The 27,694-nt window shown below is 48.1% G+C and overlaps 1 protein-coding gene across 9 annotated transcripts in view; it reads right to left on the bottom strand.

The window, feature by feature from the left end:
• The window catches only part of LOC111867470 (cGMP-dependent protein kinase, isozyme 2 forms cD4/T1/T3A/T3B), an 89,396-nt gene that overhangs the window by 15,070 nt on the left and 46,632 nt on the right, over window positions 1–27,694 (bottom strand). For 5 of the 9 annotated variants that reach the window (XM_023857372.2, XM_033752698.1, XM_023857370.2 and 2 more), the window contains exons 2-3: window positions 24,691–25,012; window positions 17,749–17,915 (exon numbers count right to left, since the gene is read on the bottom strand). In XM_023857372.2, the coding sequence (XP_023713140.1) occupies window positions 17,749–17,915; window positions 24,691–24,983 (460 nt within the window). In that variant the 5' untranslated portion in view covers window positions 24,984–25,012. Of the gene's footprint in view, window positions 1–8,467; window positions 9,955–17,748; window positions 17,916–24,690; window positions 25,764–27,694 lie in introns of those variants that run through there. The other 4 variants (XM_033752699.1, XM_023857366.2, XM_023857367.2 and 1 more) reach the window with 3 other exon arrangements.

The raw sequence follows: 27,694 nt of genomic DNA, 5'->3' as shown, positions 1-27,694 counted from the left end.
CTTGCCGGAAGCCGACCCCGGATATTCCCTGGTCGTGCAGACCGTAGTCTAGTCACTATACTGACTGAGCTAACGTAGCTCCTATTTTCGCTTGTATTTCATGAAATGTTCACCGCACCGATGGATGTTATGATACCTATGAATGCTGCCGGTCTTAATGGGCTGCACATGTTACGTTACGTACAAACAACTGGGCACAGCACGGTCTGAGCCTCATGTCATGCGGTCTTCCGGGACGTGACGCCGTGCAGTCTGGGAGTTACGTTTCGAAGTAACTTGTTACTTCCACTTCAACTGCGACGAAGATGAGGCCACTATCCTCCTCTACTGTTATGTAATTTTTTTACTTTCGTATACGAAATTGCAAATGGTGAGTTACTGGTCGCTGAATCAACTACTGGCGATTGCGAAGCTCGCTCAGTGTGCCTTTCACTTCCGTCGTGACATTTGAAAGGCGCAGGCAGCAGCGAAAAGCGAAAGGCACATTGCTGGGTCGCTCCATTACAGGGTGCTCACAAACACATATCTGTATGCTTGAGCTCCGTGAACGCCTGACGGAACCAGATCAAATGTAGTAGACCTACTGGCTACATTAGCATGGTCATTTGGGTTGTAACGCCATGTAGATCGGAGAGAGTCCGACGTTTCTTGCTTGGCTTGCTCTTCAACCCTGAAGATGGGGGCGCTATTGCCACGACAGGTAGGAATTCTCTCCTTGATACGAACTACAGAGTGTTAAAGCCCAGATCACATCGTCCACAGCCACCGATGTGAGGACCTGAGATCCTACACAACTTGTGGCTTTTTGAACGCTAGTGGTCGCTCAGCCAGTCACGGCATCTCCTACCGTTTACACACAAGTCAGCCACTGGATCCAATCCTGAGCCAGATGGCTCCAGTCCACATCTGAACATCCTACTTATTAATATCATGTTCCCATGAACACTAGGTCTCACTTCCGGTTTCTCCACCATCATCTCACGTTCTCTTCCTCAGGTCCAGCATCCTGTCCCAAGACACCCTCAATTTCTGTTTACTCCTCAGGGCGCGAGACCAACCATACAAAGGAACAGGAATCTTTACAATGCTGTTTACAGCCGCGGAAAGCCAGGGTGCTGGCTGTTGGACAAGGAACGTTCCAGGAACTTCCGAGGATCCATCCCGTTGTTATCCAGAAATAAGGATCATCTCGGAAAACTGATGAGGAGCGGGGCCCGACATGTGCGGATCTCACGGGCGGGGAGGCTGGGAACGCCCACAAATGAGATGGAGTCCACAGTTTTGTAAGAAACCGGAAGAGACAAAAACTCTAAGCCTGGGGCCATACGAGCGCACAAAATGCGTCCGCTGTAACGAACGTCGTGACGTCCATTGTAGAAATAAACAAGAGAGGGGAATGCTACGCTTTCTTCTGGCTCCATTGCAGACAAAAAACTAAGCACCGCATTCTGCAACTGTATGGTGTCCTCAGCAACGTCCGTCATAAAGTACGTTCGTTACAACGGACGCATTCTGTGCGCTCGTGTGGCCCCAGCCTAAACCGTGTTTGTGTGTTATCAGGCTGCTGTTATTGCTGCTAGATAACAGACTGTACGATTATGAACTGAACGGTAGCAAGCATCCCCCTCCCCAACTCAGCAGTGGAACGAAATGGTTTTGGCCTAATTTCACGAATCAACCCGGTATGTACCTTTTTTCTTCCCCTTGGCACTACAGCCCCAGTGGGCCTTGGCCTACCTCCATGAACTTCTCCGTTCACTTCGGTTTTTCTAGATCTTACACATTCGGTAGGACTCCTTGGGAGGATGATCAGCTCGTCGCAAGGCCTCTACCTGTACACAAACACAGAAAAACACACACAAACTAAACATCCATGCCCTGAGTGGGATTCGAACCCACGATCCCGGTTTCCAAGCGAGCGAAGACAGTACATGCCTTAGACCGCTCGGCTACCGTGACCGGCAGTGTGTACCTGACTACGATAAATATCTGTCAATAGTTGGTGTGCCGGCAGAGATTCCAACCAGCTACTTCCCAAATGCACGTGACAAATGTTACCGCTTGAGTCAACTCTCTTAATTATGGGCAGTCCTCTTGATGCGGTTCTGTCCTGTATTTTCTTTTCACGACATGAAGATGTTCTGTGTTTAAACATGACCAATACATCGGCTAGGGAAGCCCGGTTTACAATGACACGACAGTGCCACAGAAGAAACTAAGATGAGCAGTAAAACTCCAGCTGTATCAGTGTGTACCGGCTTCCTGAGCCCCCACTGCCCGTGTCCATGTGCACGTTGAAATGAACCCTGAACTTTCTTGGAGACCACGCCTTGGCCCCCTGCCGACCTTCGGGCGGGTACAGCATGTCATTCACGGGAACCTCCCCTCAAGGTTAACTCAACGGTAATTCACGTATATCTCCTGTTCGAATACTGACTACCCGTTCCGGCTCCTTTCGTGAGCGAAGTTCGAAAAGCAGACCAGGACATTCATCCAGACTTGGCATGGCAGCTGATAAGGTGTCATGAAATAAAGTTATCAACATGTTCTACGTTATGACACCGCAGAGTTTGGTAGATATGTACAAACGTGTCGGAGAAGCATACTTTCTTAATGTTCAGGGAACTTGTTCTACCCTGAAGACGGAAAGAGTAAGCTCCTCCGAAACGCTGGTACGTATCTACCAGACTATACGGCAGCACATGCCGGAGGAGTGCGAACCTATACAACACGCCCGCCCGCAACAGGGCCACAGGACTTTCGGAAACAGCGTGTTGGCCCCTTGACTCTGCTCGTCCCAGCATTTTGATTATTTGTATCACTTTCTCATTCATAAATTTCATCAACATTTCTATACGGCAGTCCGCCCTGCGAAACTAAACGAGCATGCCCAAAAGGAGCAGAGCACCGGTCACACAGGATGGCTTCTGAACCCTAACAAAGAGATCCGCTTGGAAACTGGAACGCAAGGTTGACTCGTGGTGACCAAACCCGCAACTGCACTGCGGTGCCAAGCAGGCTCCGCGGTGCATGCTGGGTACAGTTACGCTTGTTTCATACCGTATATCCGATAACTGCATTTCCACGTAAACGCCGCGTTTTCCGTTCTACGCACACGGGGTGCACGGTGAATACCGTTTTCTTGGATGTGACGCCGTGCAGTCTGTTCGGAGGAACGTATTAGCTCGGCCTTCAGGGTCGGGTTCTCAGAAAATCTGGTAGCGTCGGGAATCACACCCGGGACCTCTGGCCACTAGACCACAGAGGTGGTCCACAAAATGGCATGATACAATAAAAAAATAAGGATCTCATTCGTTACATCATTTACATTCACCCAACGCGTTACTGCTCGACACTTCGTTGCTATGGCAACCCGAAACTGCGAAATTTCAGAGCTTTCCCCCCGCGCATACAAGACATCGTTATACAGAGTCTGTACCAATGATTCTACTTCCATCTTCAGGAACGTTGTTACTACATAACTATGAAAATAACACGGCGCAACATCCTACAAGGCCGGTCACGGTAGCCGAGCGGTCTAAGGCATGTACTGTGTTCGCTCGCTTGGAAACCGGGACCGTAGGTTCGAATCCCACTCAGGGCATGGATGTTTAGTTTGTGTGTTTTTTTCTGTGTTTGTGTACAGGTAGAGGCCTTGCGACGAGCTGATCACCCGCCCAAGGAATCCTACCGAATGTGTAAGATCTAGAAAAACCGAAGTGAACGGAGAAGTTCATGGAGGTAGGCCTAGGCCCACTGGGGCTGTAGTGCCAAGGAAAAAAAAAATCCTAGAAGACAGCAATGTTGGCAGTAATTAAATCTGCCCTCGAACATACCACTGCTGTCGGCTGGACATGCACCCGAGAACGGCAAGGTGAGCCGAGCATTTCCGTAACTCTGCCAGAAGTGAAACAGATGCCGGGGCCCCGTCCTCTAATACGCCCAGTTCTACTGTGTAAACAAAATATCCTCAGTAGTCAATTCAGCCTCTTTTAATAACCTGACAACAAACAACTCAGTTCTCACTCTTTGTATAGTAGGTGCGAAGACCGGAATACGTCACCTGTCAGGCGATTAGCCAGTCTAGTGGCAGGCTGCTGTTTCAAATCCCACCACAAATAATGTCTGCACGGGGAAAGTATGTGAGGGGGTGGGAGCTGTGACCTGAAGAGTAGGGGAAGATCATTTTTTGGAATGCGGAGAAATCAGAGGCAACAGACAGGGGCCAGGGAATTCTGGTTTTCTAATTAACTCTGGAAAGGGAAATTTGATGGACTCCACAGCGAGGGGTGTAATTCTGATGAACTTGAAGCCTGACGTTCACTTCAATAACATTTAAAATTTAGGTTCGTTCCATGCAGAAAATACAGATACACGGTGTCTCTATTACACAGACCAGTTGGCTAATGGTGCTTCGCGAAATAACTACTATTATTGCGAGAATCATACGAAATACATAAATACAACCTTTGGGCAAGTCTCCAATTGTTAATGTTAAAGCAGGTGGTACGTATAGTTATAGCTAGATCGCAGGGATGCTGCTGCGAAGAGAGAAACGCAAGAACTAAGCAATTACACACAATAATTTCTTTCCCGAAAAATGGTGGTAGGCGCTTCGACAAGAGCACTGAACGGGGTGGGAGAGGGTGCAAAACCTCAGGTCGATGGGAAAGTGGGCTCACCCGCCCATTCGAGGGCAAGGCGCGACGCTACTGTGCGTACCAAACGGTAATTGCCAGCAAATCTGAGTCTCACAGCAGGACTATGTTCGGGAAAGTGAAGTCGTTTCGGAGGCACGTACTGTCTCCACCTTCATGGTCGAACAGTAAGACAAGAAGCCCCCGGTACCCATTGGATAAGAGGCTTGGTGGGCCCCAGAGCAGGCGTGGACGACGTGGAGAAAGGGAAAATTCTTGAACCTACCGGGACTCGAACCGACCCCTCAGTCGTCCAGCCCGTAGCCAGTCGCTATACCGACTGCGCTATCCCGGCTCCAAAAATGAAAATATTTTTGCAAGTAAATTCCCGTCAAGAAGAGAGGCAACGGACTCAGCCATAAGCTGCGCGTGCCCAGTTTCCTGCGTTCAGGGCCTGCGCCATCTAAATTTCGTAAAATTAACAATGCGACGAAAGGCTTACAACTACCTGACTGGCCCTCACCAGCACAGTGATTCTTGGTTCCGAGTCCCGTGAGACTCATGACAATATTTTACTGTTTTAGGATTCTATGAGCCTTCATCTGGCCTTCTTACAACCCCTCCCCCAAATTACGCGTATTTTGCAATCCCGACGGCAATGAACGGTTGCGACGGACAGGCAAGTGGACATTCCCACACACGCCGCACCATCGTATCTAAGATACCTCTGCAGATATTCGTAATCATAGCTTACCCAATGGTAGTGGTGAGCCCACAGTGACTGCTCTCAATTTCTAAGTCTTCTACATAAGCTGATAGTTATTCAGCTGATCAAGGCACTTTCTGCTCTTATGTAATCCAAAGCTCTGTTTTCAGCCAATTAAATCGATTTCGCATCTTTACATCCCATCTGTAAAAGGTTAACCTTAACATCATCTTCTCGGCAACGTCAGTGTCTCTTAAGTTATTTCTTAAACTCAGGTTTTCCTGTCAAAATTTTGCAAACATTTCTGCAAAACGTGCTACCTTATCCGTCGTAAAGTAATCACACTAGCACGTCGCGACGTTCCTTAGTCTGCTGATCTGCTGCCGTGTCAGCACATTCCGATCAGCTGGCCGGGACACGTGCAAGGATAAAGCTGTCCCATCTTGGCAATCAGATTTTGCAGATGGCAAGAATAGAACCGTAAGCCACTAGCAATAAACGGCAGTGAAAGGTACGCAGTGTCCGCCATAGTACGTACCTCTAGACTGCAGCACCACCCATGGGCAAAGCGAGATTTCACTTCAGCGCCGGGAGCAGACTGACCATTTGCTTAACTTGCATTTAAGCCGTTTCAGATTATTTTTATCGATCGTTCCAAAATATTCGGGATGGAATAGTAACTTTTTAAACAAACAATTTTAATTTGTCCTATTTTTTATTTTTTAAATTGACCCAATCCTTCCAGCCGCACTATGGCCCTGGGGTCGACTCAGCCTCTAACAGAAATGAGTACCAGGAATATTCTTTGGGGTAAAGGGCGGCCGGCGCGTAAGGCTGACAACCTTGCCGCCATCTGTGAGCCGACTCTCTAGACAATATGGGAACCTCAACATCTCACAACCCTATGGACCTCCACGGCCTGTTACAGGGATACCTTTACTTTTACTTACACCTTTATTCAATTTTGATTTTTCCAAATATCAGGCATGAGGCACATGACTGGTTCCCCCCTCCCCCTCGGCGCATATGGCGTCATACCAGCTGCCTGCCGCTGACATTTCAACGGACTTCACGTTAGTGACAGAAGACCAGCCAAACTTCTGTAGCAACTGAAGGAAGATTGTCTGCATAGTGTCACTGTGGCCATTTTCCCACGTAGCGCGACGTGTGATCTAATTCGGGCCATGTCCGACGCTTTCTATCGCTAACACGGCCACAGACTTTCTCACTACAAGCTTATATCGTCACGTACCAGTATCACACATAACGCAGAGTTATTTATGTCGCGCATGTGCACACCCGTATCTAATCCGCCAGTTGTCCTGTAAGGACCTTGAGGAGAAAACATAAATATAAATGAAGAGTATTATTTTATAGCACGTGACGTCGTGTACTCACCGACGTTTCGGGCGAACGTGCTTTGCATGGTAACAGATTTTTACAGCACGTTTCATTGAATTTTTTTTAAGAAAATTGGAAAAGAGCGAAAGACCGAAGCAAACAGTTGCACGTGTAATCCACCTCCTACAATTATGCGTTTACGTGTTATGACGCTGTACACTTGACATCATTCACGAGCTCTGGTGAGTGCGTACCCGGCGTCACCTGATGTCCGTCCATGCGCCCATCAGTAAGCAAAACAGCCCGCACTACATGATCCATTTCGACGAAACTCTGTGTGGTAGACATATGCCACTTCTGTTGCGCTATTTCGATTCTGGCTTTGTATGGCTCACTTCTACGTGTTCCTTTAACTATGAGCTCACACATACACTCTCGGGCCAATGCGATCTGACCAGATAACATACTTTGATGACGCACGCCAAGCCTGCCTGTATTACCATGTAAGTTCGTCTCTAAAACCCACATTAAGTAGGTAATTTCGGCAAATCATATTAACACTTTAAAGACTGAATTTATTCTAAATAATATATAACAAGTCAGTTCGTACCTCACAGGAAACATTACGTTTCCCTTACAAAGCCCAGGAGGCACGCGGTAGCGTAGTTGATTGAGTCCCGATGAGGTCATTGAATTTTTTTCAATTTACCTAATCCTTCCAGCCGCACTATGGCCCTGGGGTAGACTCAGCCTCTAATAGATATGAGTACCAGGAATATTCTTGGGGGTAAAGGGCGGCCGGCGCGTAGGGCTGACAACCTTACCGCCATCTATGAGCCGATTGTCTAGAAAATGTGGGAACCTTAACATCTCACAACCCTATGGGCCTCCACGGCCTGTTACAGGGATACCCTTACTTTTTTTTTTTACTTTTACTACAAAGCCCAACCGATTAATGCTGTTTAGGGAAACAGTCCCTGTTTATTGTGAGAAGCATACGGAACACACAGATACACTCTGTGGGCAGAACGCAGGGATTTAATATGTTAAAACGGTGGTACATATTGTAACCACTGGGCTTTAAACGGCTATGTAAATTAGAGAGAGAAACGTCCTGAACACGAAGCCTTCTGGATACATAAAGTGGACATATTACCATATTCACTGGGCTACTGCGCCACCCGGTATATTCACCACTCATTACACAGTTCGTCACACAGTGCAAACTGCTGCGGTGGGAGCAAGGCCAGCAGAATTTAATGCAAGGTCGAAATCTGACGAGAAAGCAGCGTGCGCAGATAAAGACAAGCACGAACAGAACGAAGATACATCACACCCCGTACATGCACACTTCGTGCAGCATATGCAACACTAAGGGAAGCCAGACAATTTTTTCGCTTAGTGGGGGGTTGAGTCCAACTGGGTCCACTCGGCACGGCGGCCATTAATTGACCTATTGTAGCCTGCCCCGGGTGATTATGATGATGGAGAATTTGGTGGAATGAAGATTGGCAGGGGAAAACGAAGTACTCTCACCCGCCGCGGTGGGAAGCCAGCGATTAATCGCTTGGGGTACGGCGCGGCCTTGAAAATTCTCCCCGGCAGGGAATCGAACCCGGGTCTCTCGCGTGACAGGCGGGGGGATACTAACCACTATATTACCGAGAAAGACGAAGCCAGATAATAGTCGGGGACATTTCTTTTGGCCAGCAAAGCTCACCCCATCACCCTGGGCTGCCTCACCCCCTAAGCCAACTAAGTGAAATGACGACGTTCCCCGTACCTGGGGGCAGGTGCATCGTGTTCCCAGTACGCCGCTTCCTGATGCCATACGTGTGCACGGGGACGATCAGTTTGGGGCGAGGTATCGCGAACTCTTCCTCCGGGGGCAAGTCTGCCGAGGATGCCGAGGACCGACGCTGACGCATTCTGGCGTCGCGGACAGGGAGATTCTGGTAGAGGCGTGGGGGGAAAGTCTCCGGGTATGCCCGCAGCTCGTGGGGGTGGAACTTCCGCGTCCAGCCGATGCCCCTCCTGTGCTCCCAGAACTCGCCCTGCGGCTGCTGGGACCTGGGCCTCCTCATATCTTCAGCTTCCCACCTCGCGCTCTCAGGGTCTATGGTCCTGAGGGATTTGGACCTCTTGAGCAGGCACTTATCCCGACATTCCTGCCAGCTCGCCTCGTACAGCAGTGCCATCATGCGTCGCGCGCTGTCACTGTCCGGGTGCAACTCTCCCTCCACAACGGCGCGCCCGGGGTAGCGGCGCATCCGCATCCTGGTTTTAGCTGCTCCCCGTCATTTCACAGCACAATAAACAGTTCCCAACTGCGCCCCGCCGCCATTTCACAACACAATTACCAGCTTCTGGTTGCCCCCCCTTCATTTCACAGCACAACTCTATCTGCTCCCCTGTGACTTCACACCACAACTGTATCTATCTGCCCCGCGGTCATTTTACCACACAAATGTGTCTCCCTTTTGGTCACTTTACTGATTGTATGCCCCTTGGTCACTTACCACACAAATGTGTCTGCCCCCTTGGTCACTTTACCAAAGAAGTGTATGCCCCCCTGGTCACTTTACCAAAACACTATGTCTGCCCGTTGGTCACTTTACCACACAAATGTGTCAGCCCCCTTGGTCACTTTACCACACAACTGTATGCCCCCGTGGCCACTTTACCGTACAACCGTGTCTGCAACCCTGGCCACTTTACCGCACAACTGTCTGCAAACCTGGCCACTTTACCGTACAACTGTGTCTGCAACCCTGGCCACTTTACCGCACAACCGTGTCTACAACCCTGGTCACTTTATCGTAAAACTGTGTCTGCAACCCTGGCCACTTTACCACACAACCGCGTCTGTAACCCTGGCCACTTTACCGCACAACTGTGTCTGCAAACCTGGTCACTTTACCGTACAAGTGTGTCTGCAAACCTGGTCACTTTACCGCAGAACTGTGTCTGCAAACCTGGTCACTTCACCACACAACTGTATGCCCCCTTGGCCACTTTACCACACAACTGTATGACGCTGTGGTCACTTTATCGTACAACTGTGTCTGCAACCCTGGCCACTTTGCCGTAGAATTGTGTCTGCAAACCTGACCACTTTACCACACAAATGTGTCAGCCCCCTTGGTCACTTTACCACACAACTGTATGCCTCCGTGGCCACTTTACCGTACAACTGTGTCTGCAAACCTGGCCACTTTACCACACAACCGTGCCACTCCGCCACTCACGTCCCACTCTGTTCCGTTCCGCGACAGAACTGAGGCAGTGAACAAGACAAGAACGGCAGGCGGGTGGGACGCGGCGTGGAGGGGACGAATATAAATAGTGAAGCAAGAAACCACAACTGCAGGGCCGGGGTTCGTGTCCTGCAGCAGAATGTTCGTCCCTCACAATAATTATGAAATCAACTGTCTGGCTTCTTAAAAAGTCACACAGCCTTCGTACATGATCAGAGTGTCCGCGTTCCAGCAGCGCAGTCGTGCCCACAAGCAGCACGGCGTCAAGCACTCAGCTGGAGCACCAGTTTCTTCACTATGTACACACTCTCCAGGGGACTGCGTAACGGGCTTCGCTGACGCTTAAACGACGCTGTATCAACTGCACCACCGAACAGAGAAAGGCCATGTTGAATGGGGTTTCCTTCATTTTCCTCAGGCGAACGCCGGAACAACGTCATCAAACAGGATACGATCGTCTCCTTCCAAATTCTTATCTAATCATCATGATTGTCCTCCAATCTCATAATCTCTGCAGCGTCGTTAAACAGACAAAGCACGAACCAGAAAAGTGGTCGTAGCCTCTTCGGAAGAAATGTACCTGGATGGCTATGTTGGTTTTTTAACGACGCTTTCGGTATCGAGCCTATGTTGTGTCAGCAGCAGAATGACTGGTGAAATGTAAAGGCGCATTCGTTGCCCTGTCGAGGCACGATACCGCCACATGCCTAGAGTCGAACCGAGTACCTCCTGAGTACAAGTCTAGAGCGTTACCTCTGGGCCAGTGTTTTCAAAACGGTGATCTGCGGTACCCTAGGGTTCCGAAAATACGAGTTCCGCAAGAAAATTCCATTATAATATAAAAAATTATCACTTATGACTATCATTATTATATGCAGAAAGCCGGAAGGACGCAGGTTCGACTCCCGATGTCACTGCAATTAATCCTTCCAGCTGCACTATGTCCCTGGGATCGAAAGAGTCTATCAGAAATGAGTACCAGATCTATTCCTGGGGGTAAATGGCGGCCGGTGAGTGAGGCTGACAACCTTACCGCCATTTGTGAGCCGACTGTCTAGATAATGTAGGAGCCTCGACGTCTTACAAGCCTATGGGCCTCCACGGCCTGTTACAGGGATAACTTTACTTTGTTATGTTGTTATAAACACTTAAAATAATCTTAATTTTGGAGTTTATTTACATCAGAAATGACATTTGCAAAGGAAGAAATAAATAAATTAAAGTGAATTTTTGACTCAGGGGCAAAAGTCTTTAGCAAGACATGCAATTCGTCGGCTGACACCCTTCGCCAGCATATACTTGTGAGAAACCGAATTCTCGAATCATGCACCAACAGAAACAAAATTCAGAAACATAGCGAATGAGGCGACAGATTTAAGAATTCAGCTTTCTAAGATATTGCGATATTCTGTTCTACTGCACAGATCTGACACAGCGTTTTGCTTTTATGCCGTCTACATGCAACTTCGGTTAATATTCACTCGTTTCTAAATTTCACAAACATAAGAACTGAAGAAAACAGTCTTCTGGGATGTGGCGCCGTGTATTAACCGACGTTTCGGAGGAACGTATCGCCTCCAGCTTCAGGGTAGAAGAAAAAAGAAGAAAATCCGCGAGCGAAGAACCAGCGTGAGCAGGGGCTAATAGACTAATGTCGAGAATAAGCCCAGCTTACATAAGAATAATTTGTGACGAAAAAAAAGAAAAATCTATCTTCACAATGAAATTTGCAAATATGTGGCATTTTATGTTTCCAGGTTCACTTTTCCTATATACGAAATGTGATTTGTGCTTATAAATATGCGGCGCTAAGAAGTATGGCGCTCTCAAACTCCTGTTCTACAGTTATTTATCATTACTCTTACTTATTTCTGGTCTGGGTATTTTGTTAAGGTTCCGTAAAAATATTCAAAGTGCAAAGGGATCCACAGATACACTGAACTTCCGTTCTGAGCGTTCAACAAACATCTCACTGAGGCCTATTGGGCCTACCGCGGGCTCCCCGTAAGGAGGTCACTGCAACGCGGACTTTCTACTGGCGAGTGCAAGGGAGAAACTTGTGACGCGATGTCCTGTGACGTCACTTCCTGCTCTTCCAAGGCAACGATGTTGCCACTTCATCGGCCCTCTAACTTCAACGCGGGGGCATTTCACGGAATTGGTCCAGTGATTCAGCGTTCTTTCCTCGGAAACTACTCGACGGATGTAGCTTAAATTTGGCATTTCAGAAAGTTGTAGAATGAATTTAACTGTAATCCGTAGGCATCCAAAATAACCTTGAATTTTATATGACGTGCAAATCCGTTCTTTTTCTCAAGAATACGTCATCACACAAAAACTGACACAAGACATGCAACAGACGCCGCAGTGAAGAACACATCTGTCGTCAGGAAAGGCATTCAAAATGGCAAACGCTTGGTGAAACAGAAAAAAAAAAAGCGGATTTGCGAGACGTAATGTTCTCACGGCTAGCGCAGACTGTAGTTAATGGCCGACGTTGCGGAGGAACCCACTGTCTCCATCTTCAGTATAGTTCAGCTATCTAAAACACTGCCAGTTTTAAGGCAGAGTACTGGGTATAAACATGTGTACGAAACATTTTCCATTCTAATGTTTCGTACACTTAGCAACCCGCTCGACACGCTCGTGCAGTCTACATTGGCGGGTTCTCGTGCTGTTACACCAGAACGGACGGAGGCATGCGCAGGCGAGAAGAGTCGCGCTTGTGCAGCTCCTAGTCGCGAACGCGATTGGCTGCAAGCCTCCAAGTCTGACCGGTAATCACATCCCGGAGAGGACTGCCTTTTTGTATATGACGCCGTGTAGCATGATACGTCACCAACTCTTCTACCCCGAGAGGCAGCAGATCATCTGAAACGCTGGTAACGATCTACCACACTACACGGCGTCACACTTCAGAATACAGTAACCTTCTTATGCCCCACAGTGTGCGTGAAATCTAGCACAAATCCCCGGTAGGAGCTGAACTGTCTTCATGGAGATTAGTAACGAGTGTCACGCTAGGGTCGCATTACCCCTTATGAGCATGAGTACGTAATCAGTGTAGGATTGTGACAAATTATTCTAGTTCAACAGGAACTGAAGATGTTACTTAAGTGGTCGAAAGCTCTTTCACGGTGGCAGGCAGGCCAAGTCTAGGAGAATATGTGGACTACTTTAACTGGCGCAGCAGACCACTAGGACCGCGCGGTCTCCTCTCGCCGTACCGGATGTCTTGATGAAGTGTCATTAGGTCACCGCCAAACAGGGTGTTCATCCGCTCCGGTTACACAGAGCGGCTCTCTCGGGCTCCTCCCCGCCACATTCACCGGTAATAATGTAATTACACCCTTTGCAGCACAGTGGTAACTATACGCACCACCTGCTTTAAAGTTAAAAAAAAAAACTCTACGTTTTGTCCGCACAGTGTATTTACATACTACAAAGGGTTCTAGCTCCTGATATCCGTGAAAATCAGCCGACGTTTCAGAGCTCTGTTTGCTACCTGCTTCTGATTTGCTTTCTTCTCGAATGTACAGACATTCCGATGCGTATCCTAACCTGAACACCGGTCACGAGAGGAAGCTACCAGTCGCTCAGCTAGGCAACAAATTACCTGTGTCTTATGCACACCTAATGTTCATTATCGTGTTTCCAACAGTCCACCACTGGGCCGTATATAGATAAATGTAATCCACACCTTTACAATCTATTTCTTCAAGACCCATTTTAATATTATCATCCCGTCTACGTCTGGGTATCAATATCGGTCGCTTCACTCCGGATTTTGTGACAACAATTATGCATGCACGTCTAATCTCTTCCACGCATGCTACATGCCCCGCCCAACTTGATATTTTATTTCATGATTCTGATATTTGGTGATTCTTTCCATACACTTCCCCCTCTCAGGTCGAAACATTCCCCTGGGCTCCCTGTTGTCAGACACCCTCAGTGAGACGCAGCAAGTCACAGTTTTCTGTTTTCGTCTTCCTGCGCTCACACGGCAGATGTGAAAACAAAAGGTTCTGAAGAGAATGACAATAAGTGGTCCCTGAATTCCATTCGCTGTTGAGTGGCGTCGCAAATATAAAATCCCTCTGTTCACGTTTCAATACGTATTGAGAAGTTGAGGTAGAGCTCCATGAACTTTTAACTTCGGCACTGGATACAGATGAGTGGCCACTTTCCTACTCTGGCTGGTTTATCCCAGAAGGAATACTTCTCGTAACTGGAGATGAGACCCCAGGGACGATCTGGATGCTATATTGAAAAAAAAAATCTATCCTTGTGGGGAAGCGAAACCCATTCGCCCGGCTGCAATGAGATACGACGGGCAGGCCTGACAAGCCGTCAGTCCCCACCTGCTGCATCTTGTACATGAATCAGAGTTGCAAGCAGTGGCGGATGAAGGTAGGCATAGGGAAGAGCACCGAACACGCGGGGATCGTGCATTACGACGTCGGGTCCGTTCCACTTCGGTAACCCACTTTTGGCGTGGCCTTAAAGTCTACTAACTGTGACAGAAATGTCACAATTTCGACCTTGTGTGATTACATAGGTTATATACATCGGATCGTAGGGCTTACCTTGAGGGCACAATGTAGGCCCTTCAGTCAGAGTTGCAAATTGTGCCCCTTTCAAGCACACTGGTAACTGTACGTACCACCCACTTTAAGATACAGGAATTCTGCATTCAGCTCAGACAGTGTATTTCTTTATCTCGCAGGAATGTCAGAATAAACGGCGATTATTTTCATAAACAGTATTAACCAACTGGTCTTTGTAGTAGAGACGTAGAGAGTTTCCTGTGGGACAGGAGTCCTCTCTTTAGAAGTTGCCTGAGGGCGTGCTTCCTCCACAGGCTTCTCGCGGTGTCGTCGCGTGTTACTGATGTTGGCCTACAGCATGAAGATACGAATTTACCTAATGTCACATCTCTTCAGGTGGTCATTGCTGTCGTCTGGCGCCTGACACCGTGAGGTGTGGAAGCCAGGCGTACTGTCTCCGGGTCTGTGACTGCTACCCTGAAGCTGCAGGCAGCACGTTCGTCAAAAATGCCAGTAAATATCTACCAGATTACACGGCTGTATCCTTCCACATCCATTCCGTTTCATTATTCAAGGGTCCTCTTATCATTCGGAACTATACAGTATGAGATTAAATTTTACTGACCGCGCCGTTAAAACCCCATAAACGCAAACTACACGGCGTCATATTCCAGGAGACAGTAATTTTCAGTCACCTTGGCATTAATCGCATAATATTGGTGTCCTCAACAGGAAGGAAAGACACAATAAGCGCCAAAAGGACTTCATGGACACGCATGTCTGCGTTGCTCTCACCATTCAGCCAGCGAAGTTTACTCTAACTCAGCAACATACCGCTAATAAAGACGATAAAGAACGCTAGATGGCATGGTTCATCATTACGTACGTCCAGCCGGTTCAGCCACCGAGGACAACGCTGTTTACAGAAATCTCCGATAGATGGCAAGACAATCAATGCAAGTCACAGAGTCATCTAGCGGCTGTTCGGTTAATGTTCAGGAGGAAGCAAACGTTACGGTTTCCATGATCTTGTTCATGATGCGTGTGTGTGAGAGAAACCCACATTTTTATAAATAAGAGAAAAGCCGCTCAAAATACATCGCATCAGAAGGCGAGGGCGTGAAATATACGATTTGGGGCCAATTAACATAAAGAGTTCTGTGCTCGGTCCCCTCCGTGCTGTTTCGCACATGGCCTCCGGGTAATCGATGTATGTAAACTCTGATTTATGCCAGACAGCGTGACTCATCTTCCCGTTATTTTGCGCATCTGCGTACGCTCCAGCCGCAACACCTGCCCGCAGCCTCTCGCTGTAGCCTACTTCTTTGCGATTGCTAATATTGGTAGACGAAACCGTAGCTTCAGACTAGTGGGTCGATCTCTGTCATTTGTGAAGGGGCAGAGGACACCAAGACGCATGAGCTCTTTACAAACCCACGGTAAAGTTGGCGAATCTGTGGCTCTTACCACGGCGACAAGCATTTGCTGCACTCTACCTGCTGGGCTCACTACTCGACCCCGAAGATGGAGGCAGGATGTTACTCCGAAACTACGGCAGGCTTCTACCAGACTACCTGGCGTCACATACAGTACTCCTCATACGATTCAGTTCGCCGTGTCTACGCACTTATACGTCCTTTTTTAACATTCAAACCAACGGGAAACCGTTTCACGTAAAAGTTGGAAGTTTTGAATAACGTCAGGCCTAAACTTAAGGACAAGTTGCACCAACAGTCACCTGCCTCGCAAACAAATAACCAATTCCATGCAGCAATGCCCCTCTTGAGAAGCTAATGGTCGCTCAGCTACGCAAGAAATTCCCTGACTTTAATCGAATCCAAAGTTCACCATGTTCACAAGAGTCTGTCACTGGCCCTTATCCTGAGCCAGATGAACCCAGTCAGCACCCTCCCGCCCTACTGCCTCCAGATCCACTAAACATTATCCTGCCATTTTCGCCTAGGAATTCCTTACTTCTGCCATGTGTGCTACATGTTTCACCCATCTCATATTCTTTGACTGGATCGAGGTATTATTTCTGGTGAAGAGTATTATCATTCATGGGTATTCATCCTTCATTCACAAAAAATCACACAAAATCAAGTCATACTGAACCTCATACCTTGCATATACAGAGTGTTTCACGACTTGAGGGCATAACTGCAGGAGGTGATTTCCTAGGTCTTTGTGATCAAAAAAGTTCATATAAACATGTGTCTGATTTTCGACGGTTACGGAGTTATGACCGATTTTTTCATTCCCGTGCACGCCCTCGTGTGAACCGCGTCTGTCAGCTGGTGGGTCGCTATTTTTAGCCATCTACAGACAGAGCGTTCTCGTTATCTCCACACTTGAGAGCTACCTAAGGCGTGGTGGGTTGGTATNTGAGTTTAAAACGGTCATAAATCCGTAACCGTCCAAAATCGGACACATGTTTATATGAACTTTTTTGATCACAAAGACCTACGAAATCACCTCCTGCAGTTATGCCCTAAAGTCGTGAAACATCCTGTATATAACATAACCACCCGAGGTCAAAACAATACATAGCACCCGCATGCACAATGAACAACCCTGTAGAGAATCAAGGGAGCAATAAAAAAATAAGAAAGTTGTAATTAATTTTAATCAGATTCAGCAACAATTTATGCCTAATTTTAACCCAAGATTCAACAATATTTTAGTATAAAAAAGAAAAAAAATGGAGGGAAACAACTACGTATACAACATACATGACGATGAACTTATAAGATCGAAACAACTACAATACATAACAACGCAGCGCGCAAACAGCCTAAGAGCACGACCAGAAGTCGCACTTCCATAACTGTCCCTATGAATTATATGACGATATTATGATCGTCCCCCTACCACCCCCTCCCTCCCTGTCTCTTACATCCACACATTCTCCCGTCTGCACCTTGTCCCATGGGCTCAACCATGGGAATCTGCCCGGGAATTTGCGTTCCATCTCCACCGAGTATTCCAGAGAGAAAAGCTGTATACAAACATCTGACACGTTTCCATTTTTATAATTTTGATTACTTTCAAAAAATCCGGGGGAGGGGGGCTCAGATGCCTAGCTTGCTCCCTGCCAGTCCTCGTGACCTGTTCGCAAATGCCCTCAATTTACATTCTTCCCTTGGCGAGAAAACTATACCCATACGATATAACTACGTACTAAAACTGGCGTTTTATAGGTCAGAGACTAATTAAAGAATCTTAGGTAATGAAAGAGCTTCGCGGTGAGCACTCACCTTCCATTACGTACACGATACTGCCCACGGCGCCCTCCTTGATGATTAGGCTACCCGCCGCATACTCGACCGGGTACATGCAGTCCACGATCTCGCGGATCTGCGTCATCTCCAGGTTCTTCATGAAGTCGTTGTCCAGAATGGCGCTCTTGATGAGTTCCCGCGACCTGCACAAGTGACACATGCCCTCACAGCAATTTCCTTCATATAAAAGTCAACAAGCAAGCGCAACACTTACGGAAACAAGTGTTCCATTTCTTCTCTACAACTTGTGCTCGAAACATTCTTCCCTCTGACAGATACGTATCAAGCTACACCTCACACGTGTCCGTCTTTGCTGCCCGATTTCAACAAGAACTGGAAAGTTACAACAGACTGTAGTGAAACTCCTAAATATCAAATTTCGTAAAAATTCGTCCAACTTTTTGGCGTTGTTACTTGTAGGCAAACAGACACAGCGTCTCTAATACACGTAGGTACATTTTGCCAACTTTTACTTACGAAAAAGTAAAAAAAAAAATAAAATAAAATAACAATTCAACTCCTAACTCACAGAAAACACATCTCAGCTACAAACACCAGACGGTTACGTTTAGGGAAACGGTTGCTGTTTACTGTGACAACCAAACAGAACACATAAATACAGTATGCGTTGCTTCCAGCCTCCTGGAAAACACCCCACATCTGCGTTACAAAGAAGAAACAGTTAATGTTTACGGGGATATTCGCAGTTTGAAGAACCGAAAAGCACGCACACGCGCGCGCGCACACACATTATGTGTGAGGGTTAACGCTGGTGATACATATACGGCCTAAGGGCGTAAGGGGGAACTTGGAGGAGCTTCAGTTTCCAGGTGGACTTTAAGCCGGATACAGTGCCATTAGTGTGATGAGATGGGCCGGGCACGTGGCACGCAAGGGGAACAAATGTATACAGAGTTCTGGCTGGAACACCTCAAGCGAACACATCATTCGGACTATTAAATCGTAGACGAGGGACTAACATGAGGGGGCAGGAGATTCTTCGCTTGTCCACAGTGTCCAAACCGGATGTGAGGCCTACTCAGCCTACTCACGGCCAAGGCGTGAAGCTGACCACTCACTTCCATCTAACGCCGAGTTTAGGAATGCGCGGAGATGTACCCCCACTTCCCCAGACGTCTTCATTGTGTGATGCTCATTTAAGTAAGCACACAGACAACAGGTGATTGAGGCACTATGCTACAAGCCGGAAGGTCCCGAGTTCAAGTCCCGATGAGATCTTTGGATTTCTTTCAATTGACGTAATGTGAGGCCTACTCAGCCTACTCACGGCCAAGGCGTGAAGCTGACCACTCACTTTCATCTACCGCCGAGTTTAGGAATGCGCGGAGATGTACCACCACTTCACCAGACGTCTTCATTGTGTGATGCTCATTTAAGTAAGCACACAGACAACAGGTGGTTGAGGCACTATGCTACAAGCCGGAAGGTCGCGAGTTCAAGTCCCGATGAGATCTTTGGATTTCTTTCAATTGACGTAATGCTTCCAGCAGCATTAAGGTCCTGGGGTCGACTCAGCCTCTAACAGAAATGAGTACCAGGAATATTCATGGGGGGTAAAGGGCGGCCGGCGCGTCTAGAAAATGTGGGAACCTCAACATCTCACAACCCTATGGGCCTCCAAGGCCTGTTACAGGGATAGATTTACTCTTTTTTTGTTTTTACTTTATACAGACAACTTAGTTAACTAACCATATTTAAAGAAAACGTGTGAGGAGGGATGGGGTCAGGATAGGGTCGGGTGGGGTCCTGAGGGAAGACTATCACCCTCTTTGGGATGTGAAGGCGTGGGGTGTGGCGGATGTTTACCAAGATTTTGCAGGAACCTGATGCTTCCTTTTTCAGAGAGGGGGGACAACTACAGCCAACGCTGTTGGACTCGACCTACCAAGCCGTCTGCAACGCATCCCAGAACGCGCGGAACTTGGCGACCAGCCGCGCGAGTGTCCCTGCCGCTGGGGCCAGTTTTTGTGCCGTCCGAACATCTACATAATCATTTCATATTTCTTGCTTGACAGAAAACGCTGAACCTGCGTTACAGCAAATGAGATGAGGCCGGCTCGTAATGACGCACACCACAGGCAATGTCAGCGTCAAACAAGGAGCTGCGTTCCTTGGGGTCTCGCTTTTGAGTCATGTTCTCACCATGAATATGTAAACGCAAGTAGGCGTGCCATTTCATGCAGTAATTGGTATCATTGTTCTATATGCTAATGCAGACCCCTTGTTTGGAAATGCGGCCGGTAGGGCGCAGCTGTGTACAGTCGCCATCTCATTTTTCGCATCAAGCGACGGGTTCATTTGCACCTGCGCCCTAAAGCAGTGGCGAGGTAAAACTGATCCTATGCTTGCTTAATTAAGCAACATGCCATGAAGACATGTGAGGGAATTGAGGTATAGCTCCACGCGTTCTTAACCTCGACAGTAGATGGGAGTGGCCAGATTCACGCCCCGGCCGCTTTATTCCACTGGAAAGAGCCTCCGGTAGTCATCAGACAGGAGGCTATCTGGGTACCTGTGCTGGTCTAGAAGCTGTGAAGAAAAGAAGTCTCTTCCTCCTGCCGAGAACCGAACCCCGATTCCTCGGCCGTATATCCCCTCTACAGCACTGGTTTGCAGACCTTGAGTTAGCCACCATCTAACTATGTTTAATATTATTAGCGGAAATACGTTGCATCGTGGTCTGAGCATCTGAACTAATGATGATTAGCGGGAATTATAAATTAGATGCTGCTGGAATTAAAGATAAATAAAACAATACGTTCTTGGAAGTACTAAATCGCCTATTTTCCTTTTATACAACACGGACTGCACGGAAAACGTCTCAAATAATTCTTCGTTGCCGCCGGAAACCGCACACCGAGCCGTTGCGTAGCAACGAAACGGTGCAATACACATACAAACACACAGATTGATGGGTGGAATTTATAAAGTACGCCGCTGAGATGGGCTCAGGTGTCATGATATACATACCAGGTTCCATAGTTTGGTTCGGACATTCGAGAGTTGATGGGGATGATACACAGACATGATGGAGATCGCATAAGGTTACGTTTATTTTGTTGGAACTGCCCACATTCAAGCAAGCGTCATTGCTTAGCAACCCTGCTGGCGGTAGGAGTTGGGAAACTGACGCAGCGGACATATAGAAAACGGTTACGTAATAGGTACTGCTATTGCCGGACACCGTGTTTGCAAGTTCCCTAGCAACAGCTGTTTACTCGTCGTTGCTAAGCAATGAAGCTTGCGTTGTCACACTTGCTTGAATGTGGGCAGTTCCCACAATTTTTTATAAAGAAGGAGAGGAGGCTAAGAACAGCACTTATATAAGCGATTGTGAGAAATATGTGAAATCGAGAAAATTAACCAATTTTAAGAGGAAACGGAAGAAGGGCGTCTTTAGTCGGTGTCAGTGTTGAGCACCGGGACGTAGTACCGTCTGCAGGTTGCTCAGCACTCTCGTAGTAGTATCAACCGGTTAGTCTGTACTAGAGACGTGGAGTGTTTTTGTGATGTAGTAACTGATTCTACGAATACTTCTGTATGAATTTCAGACTTCAATGGGTTAACGAAATAATTAGCCTCGCATGTCCGGAAACAGGGTTTGGAGTCAGCAACCTGCGTCCCACGCGGCCAACAAACCAGGGCACGGGTCCCCTTCCCAGGGCCCTGCGCCCCCGCAAGACACGTACCTGCCGCAACTGGCCGGCGCTTTTCAACTAGCTTACGATCTGCATCAGTCATAACAAGCCAACCCGCCCTCCCCCTCGCCCAAGTCGAGTGTGTGGTAGTAACCGACAGCAGATGCCAGATTCCATTCTGCGCGGTTACACTTCGGCGGCGATATGTTCAAGCCACGTGATGGTTAAGACACATCAGTTCCTGCCTCACAGAAAATATACTGCGCCTCATTACAGAGACCGCTTAGTTAATGCTCCTTCGGGAAAGCATAACCGTTTATCAGAACCGCAGGAGACACACGAATACATAGAGCTTCCAGTCTGTGTCACTTCAATATTGTCCTGACGTAACAACAAACATGTCATTAAACATTTTATTCCCGTGTGCGCTACATGTCCCGCCCAGCACTTGTTCCAAGCCGCATGCAGCAACAGCAGCCTGTGGTGTCATCACCAACAGCCGGATTACAAACCCGGTCCTTATGATTCTGCACACTGCACAGCCGGAAGTGGCTCCTTGTAGTTGGCAGAATATTCGATAGTTGAAAATTCTTCAGATAAAAACTGTGGACCCCATCGCGTAACTAAAAAATTCGTTGATTTATCTGCACACTTTCAGTTCTGGGACGCACTGGTCGCATACTTTGCTTGCAATGTCACTATCTGCACATCGAGGTTAGCAGCAACTTCATAGTAATGAATTTAATTGCACAATTCATCGCAGAACTTCCGCTGGTTACCTACAGAAAAACAAACGTTGCCTAAACCGCGTCTGCAGGTACATCAAACCTTGCGTGGGCAACTTTACCGCAGAAGTGTCTTGTGTGTTCAACGGGATCTCCAGGATGGTAAGTGGTTCCCGTAGCATGCTGAAAACTCAGTCCAATAGTTTTCTTTCGACTGCGGACCGACGTACGACAATGTGGCACTCTCAAACCTGTCTTAGACACACTATATCTATTGTCACATATTATAAAATGGTTTGGGATTGATTATCGAATTTATTGGACTTGATACACCTTACTTCTTTTGGCTTATTTTGGACTTCACCCATCGTCCGGACGATGGGTGAAGTCCAAAATAAGCCAAAAGAAGTACAGTATACACCATCGTCAGAATCCTTTCAAGTCTATTTGATACACCTTGTTAACGACAGTTCACAAATCTTCGACGGGACACGCACGACTTCTGACCACACTACCTTGACTCATTACTCCAACTGAACTCTCACTTCAAAGTCAAAGTCACACTCTTCCCCATGATGAGCCAGATGAACCCAGTCCATACCAAGTAATTATCAAGTGGTGTAAATGCTGTTAATCTTACCGACAATACTGTGGCATATTTGTTCAAATCAAGGATTGTGAAGCCAGAGAAATAGCCATTCCTAGGTAACGGCTGTGTAACACGCAACAATGGAGTAAGTATTTGAAGGTGTGTTTTCTGAACGGTCAGTGTCGAGGCTATATAACGGGAACCAACTGCAGAGGCAGTCCACAGAAGGCAGCTAGAAGAGTAGGTTGGTGCGAGATGGCCGCCAGACTGCGAGGACGTGAACCCGTGAGCAGAGGAACGCCCACAGTTGGAATATGCTACCAACGAACGGCTAGTGAAGGATGTGACTGAGAACATTAGTCTGTGTGCTAAGATCTGTAAAGTGTACCACGAGTCGTGTGTTAAAAGTGTTCAACAAATCCGATTACAGAGCTGAACCACGTCTATAGTCACACCTATCATGTGAGGCGGGAGTTTCTAGTGATGAGTTGCTCGTCACAGCAGTCACGGCAGGGGGCTGTCCCGTTACTTGAACCGCCGGCGAACCCCCCACCAAAATTGCCATTACTCCCGGCCCTGAAACCGTTTTCTTCAGTCCTTCCAGCAAAAGCCAAGACAACGCCTTAACCTGGGCTGCAAGAGACTCAAAAGTGTCACTGTAGCGCGGAGCATTCAGCAACACAACAGGACGCAGTCACGTATTACCATGTGAACTGAGGCTTCGTAACGCGAGAGATCGGTTCTGGGGTCTGCTGGCAACGGGGGGCAAAGCGGCCGGAGCGTCAGTAACTCACAGTATGTAACGTTGAATGGCAGGCAAGACCCACAGACTGCGGATGATTGAGAATATCTGGATCTAAAAAGGTATAAGAACAATCCCGTGAAGACATACGTGGAAGTGGAGGTATAGATTCAGCATTAACCTCAGCACTAGATGGAGGTTAACGAACAGCTTCAAGCCCCTGCCACTTTACCCCCGGGGAAAGAATCCCCGATACCCACTGGATAGGAAGCTGGGTGTGCCCCAGAAGCGGTCTGAACTCTTGAGTTGAGAAAGGATCTTTTGTCTCTGCTGGCAATGGAAACCAAATTCCTCGACTGCCCAGCGCATAGCCCGTCACTATACCGACTGAGCTATTCCAGCTGGACCTACGAGAGATGGATCGAGAAAATTGCATAATCAAGGACTTCATAATTTGTACTATGCACCAGATATCATTATGAATGGGTGAGGCCAGACGTTAAAAATACATATATTTGTGTACAACATTTGGTTGAAATATCTGAAAAGAGAAAGACAGTTTCAAGACCTAGACAAAGATGAGAGGTATTAAGACACATCTTGGATATTAGAATGTGAAGATGCGGATTGTATTCAATTGGCCCAGTCTATACAGTAACCAAGCAGTGAGTTGAAGAAAGCAGTCTTCTGGGATTTGGCACCGTGTATATGTGGTGTTAACCGACGTTTCGGAGGAACGTATCGCCCCCATCTTCAGGGTTGAAGATGTATGAGTAAATCTGCAAGCGACAACACCGTGAGACACGGTCAAGCGATACGTTCCTCCGAAACGTCGGTTAACACCATATATACACGGTGCCAAATCCCAGAAGACTGCTTTCTTCATAGTCACCGCCGTGAAAGCCTCAAATCTTACAAAGCAGTGAGTTAGTCACCGGCTTTCCACCGCGGCGGCCCGAGTTCGAGCCCAGGTCAAGTCATGCGGGATTTGAGGTGGACTAACTGGTTATGGGGCAGGTTTTCTCCGAGTGCTTCGGTTTCCGCTGCCAATTCTTATTCCACAAACTGCCTCACACTCTCCATCATCTATCATCCCGGGGTTGGTACAATAGGCCAAATAGTGGCCGAAGTAACAAGTGGACTCAGTCTCACCCTCCCCACCCCCCTCTAAGGGAAGAAGAAAAAACGGAGCAGTGCACTCACTTGGGCGACTTGCTGATCTTCTGACCGATGGGACCCGGGTCACCCTCGGGGGGCTCTGCCGAGATGGCTTGCCTCTTCGTGCGCCGCTCCGGGTGGGGACTTCCTTGCTGGATGATCTGCTGGGTCAGAGGGCACACTACCTGCCGAAACTTGTCGATCTCGTTCGTCAGATGCCTGATTGTCGCATCCTTCTTATCGAGTTCCCTCTCCAAGTGCTCGATGAGCTTGTCTCGCCTCTTCAAGTCCTCGGTTCGTTCCGCAAGCAAACCCTTCAGTTCGTGAAGCGTTGCCATGAGCTCACAGTGTCCGTTATCGACTATCTCTACAATCAGGGTCGGTAAAGCACTTTCTTTCTCAGGTAACTTAAATGCGTTCTGTGTACTAGACATGTTATTTAGCGCCGAAAAGGGTACCCGTGAAATGTTTAATTGAAAAAGATGCTGAAGTGGCCGTGGTCTGTATTACTACATGAAGCATGTGGGCCCGGATGCTGAAATCTGAGTGCTATAAGCTCTTACACTCGCATTCGAGATCCAGGCCGGGTCACAGGCTATCCTCACTGAGGTTTATCATGGTCTTCCTCAGTCCCTCCAGGAAAATGCTGGGAAAGCATCTAATCAGGCCACAACAGCTCCTTTCCACATCGTTTCCAATTCGGCGCTACAGTCTAGCTGCTGACAGCGTGGTAACGTAACCTAAAGGCGAGACAGCGACCGCAACACATGCACGAACCCGGGTCTCTGAGGCAACCCGATCGGAACTGGCGGCCCAGCCCAGATCCCTTCTAACTACGCATGCGTGTAGTTCAGTAACTCCGGGTGTGCCCAGATAGAGAACTTAAGCACTCCGCTGGGTTGTCTCAATTGACTGATCTTTGCAACGGAGATGCGGTGCATTTTCTGGGAGGCGTACTTAAAGGGGCGGGAAAGTGAGGTACCTGCTTCTGGTCAGTGTGGCGTGACCACTAACTGCAACTGGTTATATAACAGCATTTATCGCATCGTTTCAAAGTAGTCCCTCTTATCTGGCTCACTGTATTGCCTAATCTGCTGTTAAGTTTCCAAACAGCCAATAAAGGACGTCGCAGGCGGAATCCAATCTGCATTACAGAAACTTACTTAGCTATTTAGATAGATCTTAATATTATCCTGCCTTCCAGTTGGCAGCTGCACGTGCCATGTCGCTCTGACGCTGAGCTGCCGACACTTAACTTGAGCGAAAGCAGAGTCCGCCTGTTAGAAATACCCCAAATTCGCAGGAAATGGCGTGACGTCAGCAACAGAGTGATGAGCTGCGAACGGAGACGGAAACGTGCAGCGGGGCGGACCGACGCTGCAGCTGGGTTCGAGTCCCAGTCGGCAGGAGAACAGTGATCACGGTTACGTTCACGCATGGCTTAAGTAGCACATTAAAAGGCAACCACCCTCGCCAGTACAAGCAAGCAGACTCCCATAATTCTGGAGGAAGTTACCCAAGAAACTGACTGTATCATGTCTCGTTGCGCCCAACTCACCGGTGCTTCACGTCCATCGCAACTGGAGCTCACGCCCCAGTCAACACGCGCCCGTCCCTTCCGTACACATTTTTTGTGACGAAGAACGCGGTTTCTGGGCTGTAAAGTCGACTGGTCCGAAGAGCCCAATGTTTCGGAGGAAGATATCGCCTTCATCTTCAGGGTCGTGAAGAAAACTGAGCTTGTTGCCTCCTCCTGCCAGTTTATTGCTCAACATTCTCTTTGGCCCTGAAGGTGATATCCTCCGAAAGGTAGGGTCTTGTCCCTGCGGGACTGCGCCGTCATGCAAACATCATCAGCTACGCCTGTGCATCACGCCACACGTGTCTGTAGCTGTGTGTCACTGAAATCTCTACACCTGGCTCGAATTTACTGACGCCACACAATGCCAGAACATCACACAGTGTTGTGACCAGACGAAACACGAAGGATGAAGGACGCATTAACTGAGGATGCTTCAGCCTCAAACTTAAGGACCGAGGACGTGATAACGTGCTGCCTGCTGGGGGGCGGGGCGGTGACGGGTATGAGGCAATGGTGGAATGTTGACTGGCCACGGAGAGCCGAGGAAACGCAAAGACGAACTTGCTCCAGTGCCAATTTGTCGCCATCAATCTCACAGGAAGTCACCGGGGATGGAACCCAAGGTCCCTCGGAGTGAAGTCAGCTTCCAACCGCCAACGGCCATTCGTTTTCGAACCCACCATTGCTATTATTATTATTATTTCTCCCTGATGTAAAGAGCCGCTATGGTTCCCTCAGTATAGTCACTGGGCTACGAGCTGAAAGACTAGAGAATCAGGGTTCGATTCCCGTTGGGGGTAAAGATTATTCTCTTAGTTACAGCGTCCAGACCGGCTCTGAGACCCATCCCGCGTCCTGTCCCATGGGTACCAGGGGATAGAGTGGTCGTAGCGTTGAGCTGACCACTCACCTCCATATACACGTACTGCCAGGTTAAAATGTATGGATTTGCCATATATCTTGATGTCGTGGTAATTAATTAAACACAGGGCTAACTTTATACTTTGGTCTGGTTTGGTTTTTGCTGGTTACGTCATCACCAGAAAATTACTGGAGCCTACTTGTGACGTGATGTGGGATCGAGAACAGCCATGCCGGATGTCCCGATGAATGTCTCTCCCGCAAGGCTGCCTATTCAAGGTATGGCTTACCCTCTTCTCCTTGATGAAGCCTGTTTCGCTTGTACAACAGCCACGTTATGGCAGGCACGCACTGTTTGGGAAAGCAAGTTGGCGANGGGCGCACGATGTGGGTAGGAAGAGTGCGGGGGGGGGGGGCGGGGGGGCGGCCGCCGCGACAGGCAGTCTCAGCCCCGGGCTCTATCCACCGGAGATTCAGTCCCAATTAATGCTAATATACTGAAATATTACCATAATTAATAGTTACGAAGCAGTCTAGCCAGTAGGGACGTGCCCACGTTACGAGGCGCTCAGCCGTATCCCGCAGTGTCTCACACAACCGCAATGC

Source organism: Cryptotermes secundus, unplaced genomic scaffold (assembly GCF_002891405.2).
Source record: "Cryptotermes secundus unplaced genomic scaffold, Csec_1.0 scaffold843, whole genome shotgun sequence".
NCBI lineage: Eukaryota > Metazoa > Arthropoda > Insecta > Blattodea > Kalotermitidae > Cryptotermes > Cryptotermes secundus.
The sequence above is the reverse complement of the archived record's forward strand: the minus strand, read 5'-3'. Positions and strand labels throughout refer to the sequence as shown.